The 24,737-nt window shown below is 44.0% G+C and overlaps 1 protein-coding gene across 2 annotated transcripts in view; it reads right to left on the bottom strand.

Moving 5' to 3' along the window:
• stxbp5l (syntaxin binding protein 5L) overlaps nucleotides 1–24,737 on the bottom strand; it is a 325,667-nt gene that overhangs the window by 61,346 nt on the left and 239,584 nt on the right. For both annotated transcript variants that reach the window (XM_056289509.1, XM_056289510.1), the window contains exons 11-16: nucleotides 13,854–13,926; nucleotides 9,510–9,657; nucleotides 6,868–6,935; nucleotides 3,475–3,515; nucleotides 2,532–2,746; nucleotides 1,373–1,557 (exon numbers count right to left, since the gene is read on the bottom strand). In XM_056289509.1, coding sequence (XP_056145484.1) covers nucleotides 1,373–1,557; nucleotides 2,532–2,746; nucleotides 3,475–3,515; nucleotides 6,868–6,935; nucleotides 9,510–9,657; nucleotides 13,854–13,926 — 730 coding nt within the window. The remainder of the gene's footprint in view (nucleotides 1–1,372; nucleotides 1,558–2,531; nucleotides 2,747–3,474; nucleotides 3,516–6,867; nucleotides 6,936–9,509; nucleotides 9,658–13,853; nucleotides 13,927–24,737) is intronic.

Here is a 24,737-nt window from a genome sequence, read left to right as displayed (position 1 = left end):
ATCGTCATGCTTGGATAAATGATATATGCAAGATATCAAAAATAGTCAAATTTGTTCTATTTGCAGATGACATGAATATATATGTTGTTCTAGTGAGAATTTACAGCAGTTTTAGGAGTTGACCACAATAGAAATGGAAAAATTAAAACAGTGTTTTGATAAAAACAAGTTATCCTTAAATCTGGACAAAACTAAGTTTATGTTGTTTGGAAATTATAAAATAAACACCAAAGTAAAAGTAGTGATAGACAATGTCTAACTAAAAAGACTATATGAAAATAAATTCCTAGGTGTGATACTTGACTACAAAATCTGCTGGACACCTCACATATATGTGCAAGCAAAGCTGACTAGGAGCATTGCAGTCATGAGAAAAGTAAATCACATTCTGGATCATAAATCATTGCAAACTGTATTGTTCATTTATTTAATCTGAACTACTGTGTGGAGGTATGGGGTAACACCTACATAACCAACCTACAACCATTATGTATACTATAAAAAGAACAATGTAGGATATTGTGAACACACCAACAAGCTATTTTTAAAGTGAAGTGCCTTGAAGTTCAGGGATGTAGTAGAATTTAGCACAGCACAAATAATGTTCAAAGCAAGAAACAATTTACTACCAACTAATATACAAAAAATATTCTCAGATAGAGAAGGGAATATAATTTGAGAGGGAAATTAAACTTCAAGAAATTATGTGTTCGTACAACTTTGAACTCAAACAAAGTACAAACATAACACAGTTCAAGAAGAAGTACAAAGGACTGATTATCAAGAGATATAGGGACAATGAAGAGTTGTGTTAACTGTTAAAGTTTTATTTATCTCCAAACATGTCTTAATAATTTTTTTTTAAAAAACTTTCCCATTACACTGAGTGGATGTTTGGGTTGTACGTAGCAGTGAGATCTGTTTATTCTTGGTACATGATATTAGGATGTTTTTTCTGTCTTTTTTCTCTTATTATTATTGTTTGCATTAGCTGAGTTTGTATTGTGCAGCACAACTTGCATTGAATGTGAACTATACAGTACAGTGGGAATTGGGTTTGTAATGTATAGTAGCTGAATTAACTTAAGAGTAGGTGAGAAGGGGCAGGAAAAATAAGTGTATACGTCCTCCTACTCCTTTTCCAACATGTAATAAATAATCTGATGCATACGGAGATTTGTTCGCTGAGTTTGATGTGTGGATTTGTGATCACTTCAGATTATTGGTAATGGCTTATCTGTACGTTAAATCCTGCTTGTTTACATGTTCGAAATAAATCATCATTCATTCACCGATCCAATAATTCATTCATTCATTCATTCATTCATTCAAAGAATCGGGGGTTTTTCTCCGTAGCGTATGAAGACCTCACCTGAGGCAGGGGATGCTGTCTTTGATCCCATCTGGGGTTCCAGTGCCGGGGCTTGTGGAGTATTGCTGGTGTTGGTGCTGATGCTGGGGCGAGTTGGAGCTGGGCTCTGAGAAACACGGGTTGTTCTCCGTCTCCGATGGGGAGATGACGTCCTCCGTTTCACACTGCAGACGCACTTCAAGCGACTGGTGAGAGAACAGAAGCAGTAATATGGATTAAAGTGTACACTAAAAGTGAATAATGTGACACACATATGCAGTTAGATGTATCATGAAGGTAAATTCACCTGCACTATGACCTCTAGTAAGTGGTGTTCAGAGATTTTCACAAAATTTGACAATCTCAAAAATGTCACTATTTAGTGTAACCAGCTCAGGATAGCAAACAACCAGCTCAGGATAGCAAATAACCACCTCAGGATAGCAAACAACCAGCTCAGGATAGCAAATAACCAGCTCAGGATAGAAAAATAAAAAAATAAAATAAAATAATAAATTCCAGGTATCAAACATCTGGTTTCCTTTAATGTCAGCAGTCATTTAAAATGGGGCCTATCTAAGTTTAGACTGAATCTTCTCATGGACTATGTAAACACTAAGTGAGCTGGTTTCATTAAATCAATCCCAAAAGGAGCAGCAGTCATTTTTACACATCCCACAAAACGTTTTGTCATTTCCTGCTTAATCAAAATACTTACAATCAAGAACATCTAGAGAGATGGGAGAGAGCGGGACAAGGCATTTCTGACAGAGACCTGAGACCAAAACTCATCCAAGCCTGTAGGCGTGTTAGTGCAATATGAGAGGCTCATGTGTCAGCCACATCTGATGCATCACTTTTAGTCAGTGCTAATTCGCATCAATACGGGCTCCAGGATATTGGCATAAGAAGACAAAGCATTATGTAAATGTAAAAACTGAAAACCACACGGCCCTTCCTTCTTCATTAACATGTAGACCATGTCGGGGGAACTTTTTAATCACATTTTTGAAAATCTGCATTTGCATTTTTAAATTAAAAAAAAAAAGAAAAAAAATCACTTCGTAAATTAGAACAGAAATCTGAGAGAAAGGATCTGGGTGTAACTGACAAGGTCTGTTGGTAGCGCACCAAGTCACCAGGATTTTTGCTCCTCTCTTTCGAGGCCCATTCCACTCACCACAATCTGTGTGTTGGCTTCGTATTTGCTGAAGCGATACAGGATGATGTGGGCAGAGATGCCAACCACGCAGAAGATGCGACTTTGGGGGCACCAGCTGACCATCTGGATTGCGTAGGGGTCTTCCTCCACTAGCTCGGCTGCCCGCCCCTCACCTGCTTTGGGCTTTTCGAACACTTTGGAGGTCTTCAGCTTGTACAGCATCTGCAGTGTGACTAAGGACAGGGCTCCAGTAGAAAGCGGTCTCCCCTTTTCTCCCCCACTGTATTTGGCCAATTACCCCACTCTTCCGAGCCATCCCGGTCTCTGCTCCACCCCCTCTGCTGATCTGGGGAGGGCTGCAGACTACCACATGCCTCCTCCGATACATGTGGAGTCGCCAGCCGCTTCTTTTCACTTGACAGTGAGGAGTTTCACCAGGGGGATATAGCGCATGGGAGGATCATGCTATTCCCCCCAGTCCCCCCCCCCCTGAACAGGCGCCCCGACCGACCAGAGGAGGTGCTAGTACAGCGACCAGGACACATACCCACACCCAGCTTCCCACCCGCAGACACGGCCAATTGTGTCTGTAGGGACGCCCAACCAAGCCGGGGGTAACATGGGATTTGAACTGGCGATCCCCATGTTGGTAGGCAACGGAATAGACCGCTACACTACCCGGATGCCCCCGAAAGCTGTCTTTTTTTTTAACACTCATAAGATGTAGTTGAATATATTCTGTTTGTCCGGACCCGAAATGCATTGCAGTTCTTTTTTTTTTTTCAACAGTGAAGCCATGTGACAAAAACATCAATATGCTACCATGAGCTTACCATGACAAAACTAAAACTGATCAGTCCAAAACTCAAACATAAAAAGAACTGTTGAATCTGTAGACCTGGTTAATAACAAATGTGATTGTTATTGATTGGGCTAGAAGACATGTTCAAGGTGAACCTACTTGCAGTCGCGTCCCAAAACTTTATGGATCCGTCAGCATGTCTGGAAAAAGAAGTTGAAGGTAGTTTATGTCTGCTAATAAACTCTATTATTCACATAGCAACTCAAGAAGTTGACAAAAAAAAAAAAACGATCTCTGCAGATGAAAAGAGCACTCAACCTTTTCTGTGCTTTGACATCACACTAATCCAACTGTAAAATGCATATCTTTGGGCCACAGTAGAGGCTATATTAAGATTTGATATTGACCCTTACAACTAATTGGTTTTCAAATGTTCCAGACAGTAGTCAAATAAAAGACTTAAAACTGTTTGCCAGGCCATTCTGCGAGCCTACTAGTGGCTGGAATGAGAATTGCATTGGAATCACTTATTTTCGACAGATACTAATTTTTTTCATGCATTATAAATGTATATATTAATATATATAATGCAGTGAGTCAAGTAAATTCTTTATGAGACAGTACAAGCCTGTTTCATGCCATAAGCAGTCATCAGCATGGCATGAAACAGGCTTGTACTGTCTCAAAGAATTTACTTGACTCGCTAGATTATTTTGCTCCTTATTTGTTGAACACTTTCCCTACCGTTAAGTGTTTCCTTAAACAAAATTATATATATATATATATATATATATTTGTGTGTGTGTGTGTGTGTGTGTGTGTGTGTGTGTGTGTGTGTGTGTGTGTGTGTATGCATATATTACATGTATACATATATACACACACACTATTATAATATATTAAATATTATAATATAATAACATAATCTATTAAATAATATCAATATACATATATTAAATATTATAATATAAAATTATATTATTATATAATATCATATATTATATTATAGTATATATGTAAAACATTTTAGCAATTTTTTTAAATTTTCAATTGAATTTACTCTTTAAGTGCTTGTGTGATATTATATGCTGACTTTTAATGGTTTGACAGCCACAGCGGTATACCGTAAATAATGCCTAAATGTAAAACCCATGAAGACTTTACATGTGTTGAAATAGGTTTGCTTCTTTGTTGAAGCATCACAACTCTGTATGTTAAGACAGGAAGTATGGTTAAGCTTGTCATAAACCAACACCAATCAATAAACCCATTAAGACCGAACACAAAACAACAACAACAGCAAAAACAAACATGGCCCTGTCCTCTATAACTCTCATTGATTCAGATGTCTTGGCAATAGAGCTTTCCAAAAGAAACAAGACTAAGGAACAAATGACAAGTAGTTGAGATGAGATGTACTTTGTTCATCCACAAGTGTGACTGTGAAATTGCACAATCAGGCTTCCTGTGAATCTCCATGTTGCATGTCTATGACAATGCCCTGATTCCTGTAGTGCTGCAAGTATACCATATTACATAGTAATGTAGTTACTACTCATAATGGAGCGTATAGATTTCTTTCAGAAAAATTATGGTTTCCTACAGGGTTGAGGGGAACGGGTGTTACAACCAACTCTTCAATGACCATTATACCAATCAGATATTCTGGATTCTAGCCTTCTCCTGCCAATCCACCACTCTGGCCTCCTCAAGCAATCAAAGCCCTCCATATGCTAGAGTTCCATTGTGGGATAAAAACACATTTTTAAGGGGAAGTAAACCTTTTTGGAGCTGAAAACATGTTGGTATGAGCCTAGGATGGTAGAAGTGATTGCCATCATGATAAATTTAACAAAAAATAACATGCATCACACTGCTGCCTTGAGAGAAAATACACATATGATCAATCCCTTCCAATTTGCCTAGTTAATATGAGGGCATCAAAATGACAGAGACTCCATTTGATGCAGGTGACACATGTGGTGTCCAGTGTCAGACCAATAACATGTGAGGTGAGTAGAAAGGAGACATGCTGGCATTAGCCAACTCAACTCTCTGGTTAGACTTGTGAGAAGCTGGGATGAGATGTTCTACTACAACACTGTTACCTTCAGTCTAACCCACACCTCCATCACTGTCCTCTACATCTACACCCCTTTAGATCCTTTATACATGGACACCTCCATCACTGTCCTCTACATCTACACCCCTTTAGATCCTTTATGCATGGACACCACCATCACTGTCCTCTACATGTACACCCTTTTATATCATTTATACATGGACACCACCATCACTATCCTCTACATGTACACCCTTTTATATCATTTATACATGGACACCTCCACCACTGTCCTCTACATGTACACCCTTTTATATCATTTATACATGGACACCTCCATCACTGTCCTCTACATGTACACCCTTTTATATCATTTATACATGGACACCTCCATCACTGTCCTCTACATCTACACCCCTTTATATCCTTTATACATGGACACCACCATCACAGTCCTCTACATCCACACCCCTTTATACATGGACACCACCATCACTGCCCTCTACATCTACACCCCTGTATACATGGACACCGCCAACACTATCCTCTACATCTACACCCATATATACCCTTTTGATAAATGTGGGTAGACAGAGACAGACAAATGAGTACACACCACTCTTTAAACACAACTGCAAGCACAAACTTGGAAAAAAAAACGTGCAACGCAGTGATGCAAATCTATTCATGCTCATGTTTTAGTGACTTAATAGAAGACTAAAACTGTCTTAAGGTGGTGTGACAGTGAGCCAGACTACATCCACTGTGGAAACTGTTCATCTGTTTTTTTGTTGTTGTTTTTTTTTATGTTGGAAAGAGCAACAGCTCTTCTCAACACAGTACACCATGTGTTTTTTGGCCTTAACAAGCAGTTTGAAAAAAAAACACCGATTCCAGTCCTCATGTTTACTTTATTTGTGTAGCCCTAAACCGCAGCTGCAGTCTCATAGGAATGAGAAGGTGTAAATACATCCTTCTTGAATGTATTTTTCAACTTGGTTTGAATGTGGACTGAGCTCCCCATATGAAAATGGACTCTGGTAAAACCAGAGAAAATAGAAAATTACTACAGTATTCCTTATGCTTTTTTTTTTCTCAACAAATTCCTTCATCAACACTTGACCTATGTACATACTACAGCATTTGTATAGTAATACTATAGGAACACATTCTACACTATAGTAATACTATAGTATTTTTATACTGTAGAATTTGTATTACTATAGAAATGCTGTAGTACGAAATGCTGCATAAATACTATAGTATTTTTATAATGATGTTTTGATAAAAAACAACTATAAATTCTGTAATTTGTACAGCGTTAGCTATAGTATTTGTATAGTGATGTGATGGGAAAAAGCACAAAAATACAATAGTAATTTTTATGGCTTTTGTGTGGTCCATTTTTGTATGACCTCTGTGTGTTGTGATGTCCATGTTAGGTGTGAAAGACTAGAGTTGTGGATAGATAAGAAGATTGACAGACTCACCCTGTGATTATGATCTCTGGGTAGGTCTGGGAGCCTAACGTCCACGTGCCTCCGCTAATTGGCCACTCCTGATATTGATATAAGCATAGTATTGATCACCTTGAAAACCTAGAGTCCCCCCACCCACTCCGCCCACTTTCCTCTCTTCATTCAAAGGGTTGCACAACACTATGTCAGTTCTTGCACAGCTATTCTTCTTGTTTCAAAAGCATAGATGCTCCTTTGCAAAGATTTTATTTTATTTTTTGTAAAATTGTGAAATCTGTTTAAAACTGCATTATAATTTTGACATAATACTGGCCCTGAAAACCCAGAAACAAGATGTTAAGTGAAAAAGGAGGTGTCAGGTTGTACACATGCACAGCAGATCAGATAAAGACCGTGGGTCTGGTTCACACTGTGACGGTTCATGTGGTGGTGCATCCACTGAGACACATTTGAGCTGCTCCTGCTCACACTCCACTATCTGATGCCCCCACTGGGGCTTTTTTGATTTCCCTCCACTTACACACGGGCAATTCAATAATTTACCACTTTCACTCTTTTTTCTTTTGGAATTTTCTCCCCAGTTGTATCGGGCCAATTACCCCACTCTTCCGAGCCGTCCTGGTCGCTGCTCCACCCCCTCTGCTGATCCGGGGAGGGCTGCAGACTACCACATGCCTCCTCCGATACATGTGGAGTCACCAGCCACTTCTTTTCACCTGACAGTGGGGAGTTTCACCAGGGGGAGGTAGCGCATGGGAGGATCATGCTATTCCCCCCAGTTCCCGCTCCCCCCTGAACAGGCGCCCCCAAACGACCAGAAGAGGCGCTAGTGCAGCGAGCAGAACACATACCCACATACCGCTTCCCGCCTGCAGACACGGCCAATTGTGTCTTTAGGGACACCCGACCAAGCCGGAGGTAACACGGGGATTCAAACCGGTGATCCCCGTGTTGGTAGGCAACGGAATAGACCACTATGCTACCCGGACGCCCTTTACTTGAATTCTTTCTTTCGCCATGGTGAAAAACCCGGCGGCCATGGATTCTTCACCTTTCTGCCAAGGCACTGTCCTCAAACACCGTGCACCTTTATTTCAGACTGGCTAAGAGTGAATTGAAAGGAACGATGATTAATTTGAAATATGGCCACGGGACATTAACTGAATAAAACCGTAATATATTCTAAACCCCCCCCCCCCATCTAAAATGATCTAGGTTATTCGGCTCATAACGAAACAATCAGCGAAAGACTGTTTTGATTTAAAATTGAGTTTTATAATCACAATAGACAAGTTTCTGTTTTGAACAAAACTTCTGTCTTCTCAAATCACCAACAGGCAAAATTGGACACTTGATAAAATTGGTGACGTCCATCTCTCTGACACGCTACACTTTGCTCATCAAAACAATCAACAAAAGATCCTTTCTTCCTTCAAAATGAGATTTATTTCTAAAAAAAAAGGTTGTTTTCAACGACCGCTTTCTATTGAAATCACCAACAAGCAAAGCTGAAACTCGCAAACACTGGCTATGTCCATGTTTCCATGACAGAATAATAACATATTGGATGTAAAAGGAAGGTCGTCTTTTTCACTTCTCATCGGCTGGTACACTTAGTTGAATGCTTGGGTGTGATAGCATCTGTGGTATTTATTCTTCATATTAAGCCTGCAGCATGATGGAATATACAAATACTGCAAATACTTTGTTTTGTGTTTGATCACTGCCATTGAAAACTTAGATGGACGGCGGCTTGCTTAGTCAGGACAGCTCGAGTCAAGGTCTGAATAAAGCCCCGTTAGAGTGTCCATCCATCCATCCATTATCCAAACCGCTTATCCTGCTCTCAGGGTCACGGGGATGCTGGAGCCTATCCCAGCAGTCATTGGGCGGCAGGCGGGGAGACACCCTGGACAGGCTGCCAGGCCATCACACAGGGCCGACACACACACACACACACACACACACACACACCTAGGGACAATTTAGTACGGCCGATTCACCTGACCTGCATGTCTTTGGACTATGGGAGGAAACCGGAGCCCCCCGAGGAAACCCACCACGCAGACACGGGGAGAACATGTAAACTCCACACAGAAGACGACCCGGGACGACCCCCAAGGTTGGACTACCCCGGGGCTCGAACCTAGGACCTTCTTGTGGTGAGGCGACCACGCTAACATTGCGCCACCCCCTATTAGAGTTTCATTCGATTTAACTGTCTGAGAAGACACATTCATGTTTCTGTCCCTGAACATTTTCAAACATAAAGGTGATGAAGTATGCCAAGCTGCATAACATCCTTGGAAGAATTCCTCATTTTACCATCATGTCATTTTAAGAAAAATGACAAGACACTGTTGAAGCGGTAAAAATCCAGCCTTGTAGATTCTGTATTTCTATTTTTCATTATAATACTCGTTATAATATCATCACTATGCCTCCCACAATACCTCCAAAATGAAGTGTGTTGACTGTGTTGTTTTAATACAGTATTTACCCCCTTGTTCCTGCATGTTTGCAGAGTTTAGCTCAACATCTCAGCAGTGTTGAATTATGGGTATGGAACCACATAACTGCAGCCTTGCCAGTTCTCAGACCAAGAGATGGTAGGCTTATTTAGAGAGGCTAATTTCTCCCTCCACCACACATACCTTCTGGCTGTAGCCTGTCTTCTTGTGTTTGGCTCCTATGGAGTAGAGGATGGGGATGATGTTGGGAGGACAGTCAGCAAAATATGCCGTGCAGGTGACTGGAGACTCATGGATGTCCATGGGGTAAGGGTTCTCAAAGATGGGGAAGCTGCAAGAGAGACAGACGGATAAAGTGTACTGTCATACAGCTTTACGTCATGGGGCCATCTCAGCATCACTCAAACCAGGGGAGCTAAAAGAGGAAGATAATGGTGCCCATGGTTTGGGTAATGTTATTGAAACATAAAGAGACTCCCAGAACCTTCTCTAATCACTAAGAGAAACAAAGAAATGCCATTGTTATGGTACAATCAGATTTTTTTCCCTGTCACACAGTCCAAAGAGACAACAAAATGTGGTGTATGTTTCTTTGTGCTTTGAGTTGACATGGGCTTACATCATTTTATCTCCTGTCTCGTCCTGATGTGTAATGAGGGCCTTGTACCATTAGGTGGCTACTGCATCCCGTCCTGTGCTTCTCTAGCACAGAACTGGGGAAGGGTAGTGTTCTCCTATCCCATCCTGTGTAGTTATATGTCCCGGCAGCACAACACCGTCATGTACAGGTGACATACACAAAGACCGAAACACACCACTCGACTGTCCCCTGTGCCTCAACCAGCATCAACACTGACATTAACAATGCTTTAAACACTTATTCAAAACTGCGTGACCACTGGATATTAAAAAAATGTAAAAAAAATCCTTGGTGGAGTTACAAAATTCATGGATACTGTAAGAGACACTGCAAGGAACGGAAATAATAAAAGAAAGAGATGGAGTCACAAGGAAAGGTGGGTAACAAACTGCAATGCAAAACTAGAGGGTAAACTAAATAACACGAATACATAAAATACCTGTCATTTTGTGGTTTTTGATACATGATACAACTAATCCACCTACCACAACCATATGGAGGTGAGCTATCCCTTAGTACCGTTCCTATTACATGAACCTGTCATGTTTTATGCAGATACGATAAACCATACCCATCTGGTACACAATGTAGCTTGAAAGGAGCAACCAAAATGAAACTGCCTATGTTCCTGTCCCAACTCTTCGTTAGTGACATTATTGGCTACAAGGAAATACAAAGTATGAGGATGTACAGAATATGGCCAAATGTAAGTGGACACCCCTTCTAATGAGTGGATTTGGTTATTTCAGCCACATCCACTGCTGCTAGATGCAAAAATCATGCAATCTGCACAGACGAACACTGGCAGTAGAATGGGTCAGGCTGAAGAGCTCGGTGACGTTCCATATGACACTGTCGTAGGACGCCACCTTTTCAGCAAGTCAGTCCGTCGGTCAAATGTCTGCCCTGCTAGATCTGCCCTGGTCAACTGCGAGTCTGTTATCGTGAAGTGGAAGTGTCTTGGAGTAACAAACAGCTCAGCCATGAAGCGGTAGAGGTGTGTGTGTGTGCGTGTGTGTGTGTGTCACGGAAAGACGGACATAACTGATGTTTGTGTATTTTTAATTTTGATGGGTGGTGATCTGAGTAGAAAAGAGTTATTGAAAACAAATTTTTTTAGATATAAAACTCATTTTGAAGGGGGCGGTCTATTCCGTTGCCTATCAACATGGGGATCACCGGTTCGAATCTCCGTGTTACCTCCGGCTTGGTCGGGCATCCCTACAGGCACAATTGGCCGTGTCTGCAGGTGTGAAGCTGGATGTGGGTATGTGTCCTGGTCGCTGCACTAGCACCTCCTCTGGTCGGTCGGGGTGCCTGTTCATGAGGGAGGCGGAACACGGGGGAATAACGTGATCCTCCCACGTGCTATGTCCCCCTGGTGAAACGCCTGTCAGGTGAAAAGAAGCGGCTGGTGACTCCACATGTATCGGAGGAGACATATGGTAGTCTGCAGCCCTCCCCGGATCGACAGAGGGGGTGAAGCAGCAACCGGGATGGCTCGGAAGAGTGGGGTAATTGGCCGGATTCAATTGGGGAAACAAACAACAACCTCATTTTGAAGCAAGAAAATCTTCTGTCGATTGTTTTTATGAGCAAAGTGCAGAATGTCCGAACAAGTGTTTATGATGCTATTATTAACACTTGTGCAGTCTTTTCAACATATAATAATGTTAATAAGCATTTTACAAGGACTTATAATGGCCTTATTACCTATTAAATAACACATATTACATTAATGTAAAGCATTTCCGGATATTCCAAAGAATTGTATGCTTCCAACCTTATAGCAACAGTTTGGGGAATGCCCTGTTTCAGCGTGACAGTCCCCTGCACAAAGCGAGGTCCACACAACTCCCCTTCTCATGTCCCCACACTGGCTCACAGTAGGTGCTCACATCCAGTTTAAGACTCTGGTGCTAGCCTACAGGGCAGTGAAAGGAACAGCTCCCTCCTATCTCCAGACCATGGTCAAGCCCTACAACCCCGCCCGACCACTTCGCTCTGCTACCTCGGGACACCTGGTTGCGCCGTCGTTCAGAGGCGCCTGCTGCCGATCGACCCGGTCACGGCTCTTTTCTGTCCTGGGCCCACAGTGGTGGAATGAACTCCCCACTGATGTCAGGACAGCGGAGTCGCTGCCCATCTTTAGGCGCAGGTTGAAAACTCACCTCTTCAAGAACTACTACCCTGTTACTTGTTCTTAGCACTTATTGTATTCACTCATTAAAAAAAAACTCTCTTGCTTGCATTTTTACTTTAGCACTGGTTTTGCTCTTTGATGCTTGTTTAGATGCATTTATGACCTCTGATGACTAGGAGTTCTCCTGATTTCCTACGTTAAATGATGCTCTTATTGTAAGTCGCTTTGGATAAAAGCGTCGGCTAAATGACTGTAATGTAATGTAATGTAATGTCCAGAAAGTCATATCTGATGTGGGCAGAAACTGACTGGTCTGCACACAGCTCTGACCTCAACCCCACCACACATCTTTGGGATGTGTTGGAACGCCGACTGTGAGCCTCCCCAACATCAGCGCCTGACCTCACTAATGCTCTTGCGGCTGAATGGCAGTGAATCCCTGCAGCCATGTTCCAAAATCTAGCGGAACAGCCTCCCCAGAAGAGAGGAGGCTGTTCCAGCAGCCGAGGAGGGACCAGCTCCATATTAATGATCATGGTTTTGGAATGAGATGTTTAACAAGCACATATAGATGTGACTTTCAGGCGTGCACATACTTTGTGTATCTTCTAAACATAAAGTCAACAGTGGCCACAACTTTATAATGCAAACTTAGAACACAGGGGTAAATAAGTCAGCTCTTATTAGCCAGTGAGTGGCGAATTACTGTTCCTCATCATGTAGACACAGATAATGTGGCCAAGCTAAGAATGAATGGAATTTAAATGACCTTATCTGTCATCATCAGCAGGTCATTCCATATACTGTAATAAGGATGCAACTCCGGCATTCTAGCACATTCCTGTGCTCATGACACCATCTTTTCAGCATCATTTTACCCACTACGCATGTCTCATCCTGTAATTAAAGTTCAGCTGACTGGCATGGCACCCATGGTCATGCACCTTTGAGGCAAAGTGCCATGTCCTTTTTTCATGGACTATATCTGACCCTTTTTTGGGGGGCGCCCCTCCTTTTCTCCCTAATTGTACCCGTCCAATTACCCCACTCTTCTGATCCATCCCCGTCTCTGCTCCACCCCCTCTGCCTATCTGGGGAGTCACCAGCCGTTTCTTTTCCCCTGACAGTGAGGAGTTTCACCAGGGGGACGTAGCGCATGGGAGGATCACGCTGTTCCCCCCCAGTTCCCCCTCCCTCCTGAACAGGCGCCCCGACCGACCGGAGGAGGCGCTAGTGCGGCGACCAGGACACGTACCCACATCTGGCTTCCCACCCACAGACACAGCCACTTTTGTCTGTAGGGACGCCCTACCAAGCCAGAGGTAACATGGGGGATTTGAACCAGCGATCCTGTGTTGGCAGGTAACGGAATAGAACTCTACACTACCTGAATGCCCGCCCCACCCTTTTTTTTTTACAATAATGTAAATATCAATGAACCTTGTCTATCTTTAACCGTCTCCCTCCTCCTCTTTTAAACTTGTTTGGGCTTCCCTCTGGGCAGGTGGTTTGAATGTTGTTGTATTGTTGTTCCCTTCAGGTAATGTTGGATATGGGTCCCGATGACTGTGTGCTAGCTGTGAGTACATTAGTTAAGTCTCGCCCTCCCACAAAAGAAAAGGTGACAAAAGGATCCCCTTCAGCCATGCTCAGCCTAAAGGCTTAGGACGTGTGTGTGTGTGTGTATGTGTGTGTGTGTGTGTGTGTGTGTGTGTGTGTGTGCCTGCATGCATTTAAGACATACTTGCTCTGTGTCAGATCCACCACGATGAAGTCCTTCTCCAAAAGCACCACTACAGCATAGGGCTCCTGCACCTCTGCAAGTTAAAAATAAACTCAGAAGAAGAGAACTGGACCCACATTCACAATACACAAGTAGCAATACACTCACATTTTGTTTTTTTTGGGGGGGGGGGTTCCCCCTTTTTATCCCCAATTCTACTAGGCCAATTACCCCATTCATCTGAGCCATCCCGGTCGCTGCTCTACCCCCTCTGCTGATCCAGGGAGAGCTGTAGACTACCACATGTCTCCTCCGACACATGTGGAGTCACCAGCTGCTTCTTTTCAACTGACAGTGAGGAGTTTCACCAGGGCGACGTAGCACGTGGGAGGGTAACACCATTCCCTCCAGTTCCTCCTCCCCCATGAACAGGCGCCCTGACCGACCAGAGGAGGTGCTAGTGCAGCGACCAGGACACATACCCACATCCGGCCTCCCACCCGCAGACATGGCCCATTGTGTATGTAGGGACGCCTGACCAAGGCAGAGGTAACACGGGGATTCGAACCGGTGATCCCCGTGTTGGTAGGCCACGTTACCTGGATGGCCCTCCACTCACATTATCTTTAGGAGTGAGTCCTGTTTGTGACCTCCTTAATGGGGTGGAGGCCAGACAAGCTGTTTAGTTGATGCATTGCAACCATGCAAATTTATTACTAAAATTTAACAAATAGCGGTGACACAAAGTTCTTCCTCCTTGTACTTTTTATCTAAATTGGCAAGCTAGAGGTTGATAATATCTAATTACGAGGGTGTCATCACTTTATTTAACGTCATCCTACTGCCCGAGTATGTATCAGGAAAAAAACAACAAAACCTTTTTTTGATATTCATGTATGACTTAACAACCGCCCAGCTAAGGCAATAACAACTTCCATCCTCTCTCCACAACTGATGCAGGGGTGAGGACTACCGCCCCCTACTCAAATTAATTTAGCTCCAATGCTTTTTCATTTACTGGTCCAAATAAAGAATTCCTGTTGGTTCAGTCACTCTGAGGAGGCCAGCAGTCCTTCAACAAGATGATTCATGGATGCCAATACTTCCACTGCACCCAAGTACTTTATTAACCATGATTCATCCTTGAGCTGGTATAAATAGTTGTGTGTGTGTGTGTGTGTGTGTGTGTGTGTGTGTGTGTGTGTGTGAACAAGACAGCAAGAGTGAGTGAGCAAGCGTGAGCTAGGGAAGGAACAGGTGAAAAGGTGAGAGCGATAGAGAGAAAGATAGAGACTGAGACAAAGTCCCTTTAAAAGTTTAATCAATGACAATTCACAGCCCTGTCTATACAGCCTTCATGTCCGCACACAGTAGAGGGACACACACATACAGAGAGAGAGAGTGAGAGAGAGAGAATTGAATTTTAAAGCAAGTCTTCATTTAACAAAAACTTTTAACAATAAACAGACATGAAATCTTTCTAAACATAAACAATACTTGTCAAAGTACAAACACCCAATAAGCATCTTTTAACAATCCAAAAAAACAATCATTCAACAACTGAAAAAATAAAAAACAGGTAAGACCCCTTTTATCCAAGCTCTGCAGAAAAAACCAGCTCATCCTTCATGGTGGAACACAACACCCCTTTATAACACCACAAAGTTGTGGATGTGTCCATATCTTTCACTGCCTTGTAATAATTGAAGTCTACTCTTATCCTGGCCTTGACCATTCTACAAAACAACAGTTCAATGTGACATTCTGTACATTCTTTAATTCTCTTTTTCTGGCTCACATAGATAGCCATTTTTGCCTGCCCGGCAATGAAGTTTAAGAGTTGATATTCATATTTTGCACGTCGGCTGTATTTGGAACTAAAAATACAATTCTGTTTGCAGAAACTTTCCCCAGATGATCTAAATAAGCATTCTAGTAGCAGAAACAGGGGTGTAAGCCTCACACATTCTGAAAAGCAATGAAAAACTGTTTCTCCCTAGGCACAATAGGGACAGTTGTCATTCACTGCAGATCACCAGCTTTTTTAATTAACGGTGGTTTGTATAAACCTCTCCAGACTGGCTTCACATTCTCCCCCAAGCCCAGCTGGGCTCTCCAGGATGTATCAGTCCGACCACTCAGTTTTTCTTTATTCAGGATTTTTACCAGCATACTATACATGGTCTTACCTTTAAGTACATTCAGCCTCTCGTTAAGAACATTTCCTGAATCTAAAAGTGGCCCAGTGCAATTTTTCAGATCAGGAGCAACCTTTAAAACAGGAAATGGATCCTCACAATTGGGATGAGTAAAACCACTGCAGTATGATGTCAAAAGTCCCCATTCTATTGCTGTGAGCTGACCGTTCCACTTAGATAGTACCCGACTAAGGAGGCGTGTAGATTTCACTCCCAGGTGAGATGCTAGTGCAGCAGTGTTGTCAAGATTGGGCACAGCCAGTTCCACCACCTGACCCAACGTGACGTCCTTTGACTGGCAGAACAGCTTTGATACAGTGGGTCCGATGTCGCAGAACGTGTCCATACACCAACCATACACCACCGGCTCTTTTAGAAGCCAGCTCAGAGTCAGAACAGCCCATTCTCTCCTTCTTGAAGATATTCCACACTCTTATGAGCCCCCGATAAAAACCAGGCAATCCGTTGAGGTCTGAGTTTTTAATTGCCACTAGAAACAAAGACAAGTCTATTCCGAGTCCACAACACCGTTGAAGTATTGCACAGGCTGCTGGTCGCCACACTAAGTCTCTAGGCCCAGTGACCAATCTTTGAATGAACTGGAGGCGGAAGGCTGCACCCCTGCTGGCCAGATGGATCAGCCCTCCACCCCCTTCATCTTTAGGAAGGTACAGCACACTCTGAGGAATCCAGTGCAAGTCGTCCCAGAAAAAGTTCACCAGCACAGCCTGAATCTTGGCCGGGAGGTTGGTTTGAGGATCAACGCATGTTAATCGATGCCATAGCGTTGATGACACCAGGTTGTTGATTACTAACATGCGACCCCTATATGACAGTTTTGGTAGAATCCATTTCCACTTCCTAAGACACCCTTCTACTTTTTCCAAAACATTCTCCCAATTCTTATTTGAAAAAGTGTCATTCCCCACAAACACTCCCAGATATTTAATCCCTCCCCTTTTCCATGTCAATCCCCCAGGTAACATGAGCTTACCGTTCAGTCCCTCTCCTACCATCAGTGCCTCACTTTTTCCCCAGTTTACCCTAGCTGATGATATCTGACCAAACTTGTTGACATTTTTTACTAAGACATCAACATCTCTTTGGTCCTTTACAAACACAGCCACATCATCGGCATAGGCAGAGAGCTTAAAAGTTGCACCGCAACCAGCAAAAGCAACTCCAGACAACTCACACCTCAATTTATGCAACAGGGGCTCAATGGCCAGGGAGTAAAACATTCCAGACAAAGAGTATCCCTGCCTGATCCCCCTTTGGACCTTAAAAGGAGCACTCAAACCACCGTTAATTTTAAGTACACTCTCAATGTCACTGTACAAAAGCTTGATTGTAGCTATAAAACCTGGGTTGAGACCGAAAGCTTTCATGGTTTGCCACGAGTGCTGGTGTTCAACCCGGTCAAAAGCCATTTCCTGATCTATGGAAATAAGACCAGTTTCAACTCCCAATGAACTAGAGATGTCCAAAACATTCCTAATTAATGTAATGTTGTCAGTGATCAGCCTACCGGGCACATAGTAAGTCTGGTCAACCTTTCTCAGTCTGTTTGCTAACACCTTAGAAAAGATGTTGTAATAAGTGCAGAGCACGGACGCTGGCCGCCAGTTCTTAATGTCTTGCAAATCCCCTTTCTTCAGCAAGAGAGTAATGACAGCCCTTCTGCAACTCTGAGGCAACTGCCCCTCAGTTACACTGTGCCTCAGGACAGACAACAAATCCCCTCCGAGCACCGGCCAACAAGACTTATAGAAGTCAACAGGTAAACCATCTATACCAGGTGCCTTGCCACTTTCCAGACTTTGCACGGCGTCATGAAGTTCTTCAGGGGACAGTTGTGCCTCGAGGTCTGTATTGAGTGCTTCCTCAACCTTTTTTAGCCCATCATAGAATGATTCAGCCCCCAGCACATCCTGCCTGAATTCACTCTTATAGAGATCACTGTAAAACCCTGCTGCGTATTTCAGAATCTCAGAGAAATCTGATAGCTGCACACCAGTGTTAGTACGCAGAGAGTGAGTGGTTTTTCTCTGCCCATTCTTGCGCTCTGGACTAAAGAAAAAGTGAAAAGAAGCATCCATATGTGTGACGTTCAGAAAGCGTGAGCGGACCAGTGCTCCCTGTGCTGTAATACCCAGCAGGCTAGCCAAAGCAGACTTTCTGGATTTGAGAGCCTCTACATGGCCTCTGTCTCATGTGGAATCTGCCAAATTCTGTAGTTCCACCATTTCATACTCTAGCTATCTCATGGATCTATCTATGTCTCTGGTGACATTGCGAGTGTACTGCTGGCAAAATTACTTTATCTGACACTTACCAATGTCCCACCATCGCTGTAGAGAACTAATTTCAGACCTTCGGCTTCTATATTGGCCCCAGAAAAACTTAAAAGCATCTCTAAAGTTGTTATCATTTAAGAGGCCCGTGTTAAAATGCCAGAAAGCACTATTTGTTTTAACACTTCGTATGAAAACTGAGCACTGTACAAAAGAGTGGTCAGAGAAACAAACTGGAAGTATGTTACACTGTTTAAACACATTAAAATGATATTTAAAACAATAAAACCGATCAAGCCATGCCATGGATAGCACATTATCTTTTAAATGTGTCCACGTATACTGTCTTTGGGTCCCATAAAAAGCTCTGCAAACATATTTCAGTTCACATGAATTAACCAAGTGTGTGAGCCGACTGAGAGATGCAGGATGTGGTTCCTGATGGTTCCTGTTCAGCTTGCAATTCTCTGTACAGTTAAAGTCCCCTCCCAGAAATAAATACTCCTCACTGTCACATTTACTAATAACATCAAATAACACATCCAAAAAAACTAATCTTTCGGGGCCAAGGGTTGGAAAATAAACATTTATAAAAATTAGTTTTATGTTTTCATAATGTGCTGTTACTTTCAGTAGTCGGCCTTTGACTACTTCCTCTACCTCAAGGGAGCATGGCAAAAAATCTCTTGAGAAAAGAATACCGACCCCACCACTAATATTTGTTTTATGACTGAGAATCAATTTTCCAGTCCAATCCATCTTCCATTCAATTTCATTATCTGCTGTGCTATGTGTTTCTTGCACAAGCAAAACATCAATTTTCTTCAGCTCAACCAGTTTAAAAACAGCAGCTCTTTTCATGTCATCTCTTGCTCCTTTCAGATTTAAAGTGCCTAATTTTATATTACACATGAGCAGAGTGGGGCTGAACTGTGCCAGAAACAAGCTTACGCTGACCAACAAGATAAAAATACCCAAACTTGTCTTAAACATCATCATGAAGTGGCAATTTTACTTTCTGTACATTTTTTTTCAGTCTGAAGACTTCCTGCTCAGTAAATGTGTTCACCTCCAAGTCCCCTGCGTTTTTCATAAAGCATTAAACTGAGTCAATAAAAAGCTGCAAGTCTGGAAAGTAGTTTTCCACCATGACTGCCCTCAAACCCTTGGTAACCTGCAAAAACTTCCTGATTTCCAGAAAGGCATAGCTCCCTTCTGTGTCCACCTGTGTATGAGGAGAGGAACCTAACTCACAGTCACTTTCGTCTGTGTTCTCATCAGACAAAGAGGAGGATGGCTTTTTATCTTTTGAAGCCCTCTTCAGTTTTAAATTTTCCTGTCTACCTTCAGTCGGCTTCCTTTTAATTGACTTTTTTGATTTTATTTCATCATCCAACATAAACTCTGCCTCTTCCTTGAGTACAGACTCTGCCACTCGAATAGCAGTCTGCTGTATTTGCGTCCTCCGACCACAATTCGTATCTTGCTCAGCCAATTTGCTATGATCCCTGATCTCACTGTTTTCATTTTCCGTTTCATTCTGTTCAACCTCCCCTACCTGCTCATCCAGGCCATCAGCTTTGACCTGCCCAAGTTCTGTTACCTTCTCAGTGTGCTCAACGTTTTTAAAATGCTCAACCTGCACACCTCCTTCTCCTGCCTGCTCAGTCCGTCCATTTTCATTATGTTCCCCAGCCTCGGTCTCTTTTTGTGTCACCACCTGGTCTGTTTCTCCCGCCCCTTGCTTCCCAGCCTCCTATCTGCCCTGTGCTGACTCGGCAGCGCCATCTCCAGCCGGAGATGCGTCGCTCGCGGCGGCATCGGAGGACAATGGAGGCCCTTGAGGCTCAGACCTACCCTCACTCTTTTCGGGGCAAGACCTTACTAAATGCCCCTCTGACACACAGCCAAAACATTTCATCATACCGGATGTAACAAATACAATATAGTCAAACTCGTCAATCCTGAATTTCAGCTTCAGATCCAAATCCTCTGCATTATTTTTGAAAATCATGAAACCTTGCCTCCTATGGGACACAACATGTTTCAAGTGAGGAGACTGGCAACCGGAAGAGACCATTTTTATCGGGGACACTAGTTGCAAGCTCCTCAAAAGCTGCATTTCTCATGAAGGGGGGAGCATTAGAAATAGTGATTCTCTTGGCTGGGTTAACCAGCGGCAGAACGGGAGTAAACATGTCCCTAATCACCACACCACTTTCCACCACCTGGTTGACCTTATCAATACTGTCAAGAAAATAACTACTGCACTGTTCATTCTGGACGCCGATTTGATGCTTCCATATCCCACATGCTCACCTACCACGAGGCGGCGCTCCTCCACCGAGCATTTGACCACCGGAGCCACTTTATTCGCGTGCCGGCGTGTCAACTTCTCAAACGCCGCTCCTCCACCTCCCACGGCGGCCATATTGTCCCGCCGGGCCGGTAGCACCGCTACCGAAAATAGAACAACTCGGCTTAAACCTACCACCGAGAAAAACTAACTAAAATAAACAACAACAAACCCACAGAAAGCACGTGAAAAGGACAAGACAAAAAAAGTCCAAGTTTTAGAAACTCACTCACACCGAAGCAACACGCTGCTACTCCGTCCACTCACTCACACGTCCGCTCAGAGAGAGAGAGCGAGAGCAAGAGATACTTCTTTTTTGGGGGGGGGGGGATTTTTTCCCCCTTATTCTCCCTGATTGTACCCGGCCAACTATCCCACTCTTCCGAGCCATCCCGGTCGCTTCTCCACCCCCTCTACCGATTCAGGGAGGGCTGCAGACTACCACATGCCTCCTCCGACACGTGGAATCACCGGCCGCTTCTTTTCACCTGACAGTGAGGAGTTTCGCCAGGGGGACGTAGCACGTGGGAGGATCACGCTATCCCCCCCAAATATATGTGTCCTGGTCACATCTGGCTTTCCACCCGCAGACACGGCCAGTTGTGTCTGTGGGGACGCCCGACCAAGCCGGAAACAACACAGGGATTCGAACCGGCGATCCCCGTGTTGGTAGGCAACGGAATAGACTGCTACGCCACCTGGACGCCCTGAGACTTTTGATATTCTTTAATGAACAGCATCTCCTCAAAACAACACAAACTATTTACACGCCTAAAAACCTAACTTACACCCTACACCTCACAAACCGCCACACCAACACACTATCTCTTACTCACACGCAAAGACACGCACACCCACACCCACACACACACACCAACCACCGGCATCAGACCCTCACCACCATCCTCACATCCTGTTCAGTTTTACATATGGTTGCATACATATAGATAACAACAACCATTACAAACATACAGTCAAGCCCCCTCCCCAACTACTATGTTCCCTGTGTGAAGTACTGACGTTACTGTACTACCTTAACGTAACGTCAGTACAATACTAGCAGCGAGGTGATATTTTGACATGCTGCAGTGTCCACTTTAATCAGACCAATCCGGAACAAGAATACAACAAGAACATGAAAATAACACTATCACCTCCGGTGACTGCCAGGGGAATTTGACCAGAACAAACACCCAGTCCAATACATCTCCTCCCCATTTATTTAGATTGCAGTCCCCACCACAGAGACAAGATTCAATAACTAACTGGTGGGGTGAGTGCCCCTTACCAAAGGTCCATTAAAAGCTAAAGCGGTCGGGGGGGGTTTGATGTCCCACAAAGGGTACCTCCTACCAGGCTCTGGAGGAGCATCAGCCTCCATTGATATTTCTGTTGGTCCTGGGTTGACTGCCTCCACTGACTGGGTGATATTTCGGGGGGGGGGGATCCTGTCCACCCGCTGGGGGAATTCACTGGGTCTTTCATGGGTACAGTAGCCGTTTGACCTAATAAGGCAAGTTGTGATGGCTCGTTGGGCACGAGCATTTCTGGGTCACAGGCTTGAATCTGGTCTTATGGCATTTCCAATGTCGCACTGAGCCCACATCAACCGTATAAGACACTGGTCCCGCCTGAGACACCACCACACCAGGCATCCACTTCTCCTCCCCCCACTTCTCCTCCCCTCCACGGACCAGCAGAGATTCCCCAACTGCAACGTTTTTTCCCTTAGCGAATAGAGCCCTGCGACCCTGCTGGTCCACCTGTGCCTGATCCACCACAGCCGCCACACTTGGTTTGAGGAGGTCGAAGCGGGAGTGGAGCCGACAGCGGAGGAAGAGCATAGCAGGAGACTCATTAGTTGTTGTGTGAGGGGTATTTTTGCAGCTGAGCAGAAACAAATCCAATCTATGTTGCACTGTGGTCAATCCCCTGGAAGCTTTCAACGAACGCTTTAGTGTCTGCACGAAATGTTCCACCAGACCATTTGTGGCTGCGTCAAAGGGTGCAGAGCACATGTGTTTCACTTAATTCGCTTTGAGAAGCCACAAAAAAACTCGAAGTGAACTGCGAACCGTCATCACTGACCAACACTTCAAGCAAACCATGATGGCTGAACAAAGTCCTCAGAGCCTGAATAGTCTTTGAGATTGTGGTGGATTTCATCAGTTGCACTTCTGGCCACTTAAGAGTGGCCACGACCAGAAACATAAATCCCTCCACAGGACCAACAAAATCCACATGTATTCTCTGCCATGGCATCCCCAGCCATGGCTATGAGTGCAGCGGGGAGAGACCGGGAGTCTTCTGGTTGTGTTGACAAGAATGATACACTTTGACTTGCTGTTCAATCTAAGCATCAATCCCTGGCCACCAAATGTAACTATGGCCAATGGCTTTCATTTTAACAACACCCAGGTGCCCCACATGCGGTTCTTTCAGTAAAAGTGGTCTCAATTTTGGGGGCAAAAATCACCAGGTTGTCCCACAGAACACACCCCTGGACTACGGTGAGCTCATCTTTCCTTAAGTAATAGGGTGTTGGGGCATTGCCCTGCCCTTTTACCACAGGGAACTGTCCTGACAAAATCATGTCCATCACTCAAGAGAACACTGAGTCATACCTTGTTTCTTTGCAAATGTTTGTGCTGCATACAGGCAGGGAATCCAGGTGATATATCAGCACTGTATCCACCGAACCTGGTTTGTCCTTGTGTGCTACCTGCAGTGGCAGGTGTGAGAGGCTGTCCAAATTGTCATGTTCAGCTGCACTCCTGTACTGAATTGTCTAGTTGTGAGCTTTTAATACAAGGGCCCATCACTGAAGCCTAGCAGCTGCTATAGACGGAATAGCCTTGCCGAGGCTTGATATTGTTGTCAGTGGCCAGTGGTCATTGCGCAGGGTGAAATTGGCATCCATTTAGATATACATGAAATTTATGTATACCAAACATTATTCCCAAGGCTTCCCATTCAATTTGAGCATAGTTTTGCTTCTCTTTGCTCAATGTTCTGGAGGCAATCGCCAGTGGTCTCTCTTGACCATCACGTATTACATGAGAAATAACCGTGCCCATGCCATATGGTGAGGCATCACATGTCAATCTGATCAGCAGTTGGGGGTCATAATCAGTCAATACTCTCAGAGAGGAGCTGTTCTTTCGCCATACAAAACACTTGGCACTCCAGAGACAATTTTCATTGTGCCCCCTTGTGTAGCAGTGTGCAAGGGGCTGAGTGTTGACGCCATGTTTGGGACAAATCTGCCGTTTATTAATCCCAGAAAAGAGTGCAGCTGGCTTACATTCATTGCGGCAGGGGCCTCTGCAATAGCCCTGAGTTTTTCTGGGGATTTGTGGAGGCCTGCGGCATCAATGATATGTCCCAGGTATTCCAGTGAGCTTTTGAAAAACTCACATTTTTCACGCTGCATCCGAAGGCCAAATTTCTCCAAGCAACTCAGTACTGCCTCCAAGTTTTTCAGGTGATCAGTGTCATCACACCCATTGACTAGGATGTCATCCCAAAAACTGCACATTAAGGGAGGCTCCTGAAGAGCTTGGTCCATAACTTGCTGGAAGATAGTGGGCACTGACGTTATTCCGAAAGGCAGCTGGTTGTAACAGAACATTCCCTTATGTGTTGTGATGGTGAGGTATTTGCGGGAGCTCTCCTGGATTGGTATCTGCAGGTACGCATGTGAGAGATTAACTTTGCTGAATCGCTGGCCCCCCGCTAGAGAGGCAAACAGGTCTTCTAATCTGGGGGATGGGATAATGTTCAGTACAGAGGGCAGGATAGAAGGTTACTGTAAAATCCCCACAGATGCGTACACCCCCCTTTTTCTTTGTGACTGACACAATGGGGGTGGCCAATTCACTGAACTGAACTGGGGAAATCACCCCTAGTTGTAGGCACTCCAGCCCTTCCTCCACCTTGGGCCTGAGTCCATAGGGGACCGCACAAGCCTAACAGAACTTAGGCTGATGTCCTGTCTTGACTGTCAGTGCTACTTTAAAGCCCTTCAAAGTTCCCGTTCATCTTTGAACACATCTGC

The sequence above is a fragment of the Lampris incognitus genome, chromosome 11 (genome assembly GCF_029633865.1).
Source record: "Lampris incognitus isolate fLamInc1 chromosome 11, fLamInc1.hap2, whole genome shotgun sequence".
Taxonomy (NCBI): Eukaryota; Metazoa; Chordata; class Actinopteri; order Lampriformes; family Lampridae; genus Lampris; species Lampris incognitus.
This window is presented reverse-complemented; position numbering and strand designations above follow the sequence as displayed.